At 38.4% G+C, this 6,626-nt stretch overlaps 1 protein-coding gene across 1 annotated transcript; it reads right to left on the bottom strand.

Moving 5' to 3' along the window:
- Positions 1 to 2,551: 2,551 nt before the first annotated feature.
- On the bottom strand, positions 2,552 to 5,956 carry LOC112778183 (uncharacterized). Its single transcript, XM_025822537.1, has 2 exons — positions 5,338 to 5,956; positions 2,552 to 2,652 (listed from the first exon to the last, which is right to left on the bottom strand). The coding sequence occupies exons 1-2, from the start codon at positions 5,954 to 5,956 to the stop codon at positions 2,552 to 2,554; spliced, it is 720 nt and encodes a 239-aa protein (XP_025678322.1).
- Positions 5,957 to 6,626: the final 670 nt, after the last annotated feature.

The following is a 6,626-nucleotide window of genomic DNA, read 5'->3' as shown; positions in this document are numbered from 1 at the left end:
ACACCTCACTCTATTGTGAGTTATTACTTGACAATAATTCAGTATACTTGCTAAAGAAAATTTTTGTAGAGATACAAGATTCCATGTAACCATAAACCTAATCTTATCTTTTCAAAAAAGAATAAGATAACTAAAATAATAATTGAGATATATCCTAAAACTAATTCTTATCTTTCTAGAAGAAGCTAATAATAACTAATCCTTTGAATCTTGAATCTTTCGATTGAATTAGAGCTTCTTGGGAGTGAACTTTGGTCACGACGCTGGGCTTGTGTCATTAGCACCTGGCTTGGAGTTAATTTGGATCTCTGGGAGTGAAAAATCATGTTGAAGTTATGCTTGGACCATTGGGCACTGGGCTTGGATAAGTGTTGGACCACTAGGAGTGAGATTTCATGTTGAAGCCGGGCTCCAGGTTGGGAAGTCAGGCTCCAGCCACTCAGTACCATCAAAGGAGCCGGGCTTCAAGGTTGGGCGTCGGGCTTGGTTGTCTCCTAGGAGTCCTCTAGCTGGCGCTAGGCTTCAAATTCCTAAAGCCAGGCACCGGCTTTGTGTTTCTTCCCCTTGGAGTGCACTTTGTTTATCTTTGTTTGTTTCTATTATCCTTATTACTTTAAAAACCAATCCTGAAAATATAATAATCCTAAAATAACTCCAAACATATGATTAGTTGTAAAAAGTAACAAATTAATGAGAAATGATAACACTAAAAATAATATTAACTAAACAAAAAAAGCTCTAAATAAGAGAAAATAATAAACTTACATAATCGTGATGATCCAAATGATTAATAACATGTTTTGTCCCCAATATATAATCACATACCATTTTGTAAATATCACACTTATAAATTTTTTAAACATGAAACTACTTTTAATCACTCTCAAATAAACACTCTCGCAATAATCTCAACATGCATCTCTCTTTCTTCTTCAAATATAATCCTCATTTTTCTTCTCCAAAATAAAGTGAAGAAGACATTTCACAGCCCCATTTTATAATGCCAAAGGGCTAAAGGCAATTTGTGTTGCTTGTTTCCTATGCTTGTCCTATCTCCTGCATGTAGACATGGCTAGCACACATGATGACTCGTTATCTTAAACAATTTTTAGGGTTTTATTTTATTTATTTTCTTAGGTTTTTAATTAAATTTCTTATAATTTCTAATAGAATTTAATAAATAATCAAATATTTGGTGTTGGATAGTATTTTTATGTTTTCAGGAGTTTTAGGCTTAAAAAGTAGCAAAAATCAATGTTTTCTCTCAAAGAAAGCGCAAAAGGAAATAAAAGTGTGGCCAAAAGGAACGAAACTAGAGCCCAAAACACATACATTCGGCATACATCATCTCTAGCAGCCCTGACCTCTTCGCACCCTAGCAGTCATAACTTGAGCTATAGAGGTCCAAATGAGGTGGTTTTAGTTGCATTAGAAAGCTAACATCCAAAACTTTAGAATGATATGCATATGTCTGTAGTGGAAGTTTAGTTTCAACCACGTATCACCATCATCTTTGGGACACGAAAAATAGGGCACCAGACAACTCAAAATGCAAGCCCCGCGTATTCCAACTCTCAGGATGCAACAATTAAGACCCAAGCTTAATTATCCATATCATCAAAAGCCTCAATCACACTCAGAAGAGTTGAAGATCTAGAAGATTAGTTATTAATTCTCACTAGAAGCATAAGAGATTTGGTTGTTAGGATTTGATTAGAATTATCGTTTTCAATTTAAATTAAAGTCAATAGCTTATCTTTTTCTCTCGAGGAAAAGTAGTTATCTTATCTCTCCTAAAGATAAGATTAGTTTAGTTTTGAATTTGAATTCTAGAATTTAGGCTATAAATAAGTTAGCATAGTTCATGTAACACCCTAATTAGCCTAAGCCTTACCTCGCGTCGAAAAGCAAAGGTTAATCAAAGGTTACGACAGTTCTAAGCTTATACATATTATATATAGAAGGAATTAATAATATCTAAAAGCCCGATGAAGAATATAGCTCAAAATACAGGATTTGAAAAGCACAAAACGTACTAACGAAGCCACTAACTTGAAGCACAAGAAACAGACGTGATATAACAAAATATAGTAGTATAATATCATAAGAATCTAGCCACGGCTCGTGGAGTTTAAGCCGGCTAGCCATATATAGACCATACAGAAAGTTGACAGTTTAAGAAATAGCTTGTACAAGTTTGGTTCTCTCATATACCAGCCTCTAGGCAAGGACAAAATACAAAAGTGAGAGATGCATATACAAAAATAAACAAAAGACTCCAAAAGAATCCAATATTCTCCACTGCTGTCACCATCCAAAGCAACTCACCGAGGTGGGTTGCGACCTGCATCTGAAAAACACAACAAAGATATGGTATGAGAATTGGACGTTCTCAGTATGGTAACAGTTCCCAGTGATGTAGGATATAAGACCCCGGGACGCCAAAGGTAATCCAAAGCTCCATATCCATCACAAAATTCATCTTAAAAGCATTCTAAAACAAATAAGCATAATATACCAACATTGACTAAAATGTCCAAGTAATCTATTCTTAGGGGATTTCTACTTTAACTAAACACCGCTGTCCTACAGCCTTCACCAACTGATCCTCCATGCGATCCCCTTGCCACTGCCTTCCGAACCTCCTCAATCCTAGCAGAAAACACAAGTAATATACAATGCAAGTAAAGCACATGTAGAAGCATATAAGGCAAATAATTCAGATAGCAAGTAAGCATGTGATTCACTTAGGCAAGCCATTTCAAGTAAACAAAGCATACAAACAGATAGAAAATGCATATGATGAATGCCTGCCCTACTGGCTGTGATATCACATTGTCGGTTCAACTGCCAACCCGACACATCTCCATGGAGACGACGCCCTTCGGATTTCTTATATGGGAACTCCCGAGATACAGCACCCGGATCACTGTCCAGGTACCGGGCACCTACACGCCCTATAGATCCGAAGGGATACAAGCGGGATACTCTGCCTCAGACCTCACATCTCAACATAAGCGGGATTAACCACCGTCCCTCTCAGGCGCATAGCATCTCATAATCTCAGTAAAAATATTATTTCAGTGGTTTTCAAAAAGCATTTTCAGTATACAGAGATCCATCATCTCAATTTGAGTTCCTGACTCATCTCAGCCACTGTCCATTCACAATTCAATTTCCAAATATCAACAAATCATAATTTCTCATCTCTTGTATCCAACACCCTTCGTGTGACATCAAACCATCCTCCACCCGCCAGAAACCTAGGCCTCCATTTACTAATACTCAAAAGCAGGCCCAAAAGTCGTAAAATGGTGTTATAGAAGCTTACAACCTTGTTGGGAAGGTAAAATAGTTGAAAAACAAGTAAATTTGAGAAACAGGACGTGTGCGGCCGCACAGGGGTGTGCGAGCGCACGCTCCTGCGAGTTTCAAAATGTGTGCGTACGCACAGGTGTCAATTTTTAGAAAAATTCACTCGCACAACCCGTACTAGTGCCCCCAACAGATTGGCCTTCCCAACGTGTGCGTCCACACAAGTTGAAGTTTTTCCTTAGATATGAGCGCACAAAAGCTGTGCTAGCGCAGCAAACAGAATGCACTTTCCTGCCTGTGCATGCACAGGTGTGTGCATCCGCACAGGTCAAAATTTTTGCAGGTTGTGCGTCCGCACAAGAGTGTGCGCCCGCACATATCAGAAATCATGAAATTCTGCAACTTTGCAGAATTTCAGATTTTTAACACTAATTTTGAATGATCATAACTTCCTCTACAAAATTCTAAATTTGGCAAATTTTATATCAAATTAAAGCTTTTTTTATATCAAATTAAAGCATTTTCAAAGATCTTTAATTCTAAAGAAATTTCAATTAATTTCAAAAACCGAGCCAAAAGTTATGATCGAACAAAGTTTACCTAAAACCGAATTTTACCAAACTTCACCATTTACACAATTTCTTACCATACACATTCCAAATCATACCAAAACCATTCAAAACCTCATCTTTCATCAAAAATGACCTATTGTGCCTTAATACACCAACATTTTCACATTTCCTTTCACATTTCATCATATTCAACATCAACACCAACATATCACACTTATGATCAAATCACCATCAAAACCACCATTTTGTAAATCACAATACTACAATCATCATAAGGAACCAATTCCAATTCATACAATAATGCAACATCATCATATCATTATAATTCATCACAACCAACCCAACATTCATCAATTCACCAACATTTGGCATACCAATCATCATTTTGGTTCAACCTATCCTATTGGTCACTAGCCTATGTGTCAATGAATATTATATACTACATAAAGGAAACCGAAACCATACCTTGGCCGATTTCCTTTATGCACCCAAATTCCAACTTAGCACAACCAAGCTTCCAACCACACACCAAGCTTTCAATTCCACTCCATTAAGTACAAATAAGTTCCAAGAGCTCCCAAAGCCACAATAATCAAGCTATATACATATAAATCACCTCAAATCAACCTAGGGTTCCAATTAAACACAAATTCATAAGGGTTTCGTGGCTCTTACCTTCTCCCACAGATTTGGATGTCAAGACCCAATGCTAAGGAAGGCTTAAAGCAAACCTAAACATCCAAAATCACAAAAACTCACTTAGGCACAAACCCTAAGTACCCGAAATTTTCAAGAGAGAAACTAGGAAGATTTCCTGATTATCTTGAGGGTTTTATGGGTGGGTTTTGTAGAGCTCTTCACAAGGAATGCGTAGCCGCTAACGGCACACAAATTGGAGCACCGTAGCTCGAGATATCGCGAAGAGAAGAGATGGGTGAATAGTGTTCAAGGGTTTCTCTTCTCCCCTTTCTCTTTCAGCTGGGTGTGTGTGTTTGTTAGTGTGTTATGAAGAATTGCATTCACTAATGAACCCTTTTATATGTTGGGCTTGGGTCCAACTTGGGCCCGGTCCAACATGTTAGCATTTTTAGCCCGTTTGGCCCAACTTCGGGCCAAACCTTTAAAATTAACACTCGGTTTTTAACTTCTAATATTTTTCCAAGGTTTTTGATGTTTTTCATTTTTTTTCGTGTGGTACCGGGCAGACTTGAACCGGTTCAACACGGTTCAACTGTCGGTTCGCGGTTTTTCACGATTTTTTGCAAAAAGCAAATTTCCTAACTCAGAAAGACCTACTGAGTCCAAATATCACCTTTAAATCCTCAAATTCTCTCTCTAACTTTTCAGAATTTGATTTGGGCAATTAATTACTTAATTAACCAGTTGATTAGTTGCGGTTCTTATATTCTTCGCACCAAATAAGAAATTTTGCCCTCAAAATTTGAATTACCTGAGAAAAGCTTGGGATAATCCTTTCGCATCTCTGACTCCAATTCCCAAATGTGCTCTTCTACTCCTGCTCGCTCCCAAAAAACTTTAACCAATGAAACATCCTTTCCTCCTAGCTTCTTCACACTAGTATCGTCGATCCTCACTGGCGTTACTTGGAAAGTTAAGTTCTCCTTCAACTCAACTGACTCAAGCTCCAACATATGGGACGCACCCGGTGTGTACTTACGGAGTTGTGACATGTGGAATACGTCATGCAAGTTAGACAGATGAGGTGGCAAAGCAACTGGATACGCCACAGGCCCGAATCTCTTCAAAATCTCAAATGGTCCAATATATCTTGGGTTCAACTTCTTAGTCTTGATTGCTCTTCTAATCCCAGTTGTAGGTGTAATTCGCAGAAATACATGTTCTCCCACTTCAAACTCTAACGGTTTCCTTCTCTGATCCACATAACTCTTCTGTCGACTTTGGGCAGTTAGTATCCTTGCACGAATCTTCTTAATGCTCTCAGTAGTCTCTGCTACTAAATTTGGGCCCAAAATGCTTGCTTCACCTGATTCATACCAACAGAGTGGAGACTGGCACTTATGTCCGTACAATGCTTCATATGGAGCCATCCCAATGCTCGCATGAAAACTGTTGTTGTATGCAAACTCCACCAATGGCATGTAACGGTCCCAACTCCCAGGTTGATCCAACACACATGCCTTCAGCATATCTTCCAATGTCTGAATAGTCCTTTCCGATTGTCCATCTGTTTGCGGATTGGTGCACGAAATTGCAATCACACTTTTGCAATCCGCACAACTAACCAGCAAGTGCACTGGGTCGTCCAAGTAATACCTTACATGAGTAAGGGTCGAATCCCACAGAGATTGTTGGCTTGAAGCAAGCTATAATTATCTTGTTGATCTTAGTTAGGATGCCAATAGGGTTCTTTCATTTTAATTGTAAAAAGTCAAAGGGCATAAAATAAATACTTATTGTGCAATAATGGAGAATATGTTGGAGATTTAGAGATGCTTTGTCTTCTGAATTTCTGTAATATAATGTTTCCTCACTTTCAAAAGTGCAAAGTTCCTTCCATGGCAAGCTGTGTGTAGGGTGTCACCGTTGTCAGTGGCTACTTCCCATCCTCTCAGTGAAAATGGTCCAAATCCTCTGTCACAGCACGGCTAATCATCTGTTGGTTCTCGATCATGTCGGAATAAGATCCATTGATCCTTTTGCATTTGTCAGTACGCCCAACAATCGCGAGTTTGAAGCTCGTCACAGCCATTCAATCCT

Source organism: Arachis hypogaea, chromosome 3, assembly GCF_003086295.3.
Source record: "Arachis hypogaea cultivar Tifrunner chromosome 3, arahy.Tifrunner.gnm2.J5K5, whole genome shotgun sequence".
In the NCBI taxonomy this organism is placed as follows: domain Eukaryota; kingdom Viridiplantae; phylum Streptophyta; class Magnoliopsida; order Fabales; family Fabaceae; genus Arachis; species Arachis hypogaea.
This window is presented reverse-complemented; position numbering and strand designations above follow the sequence as displayed.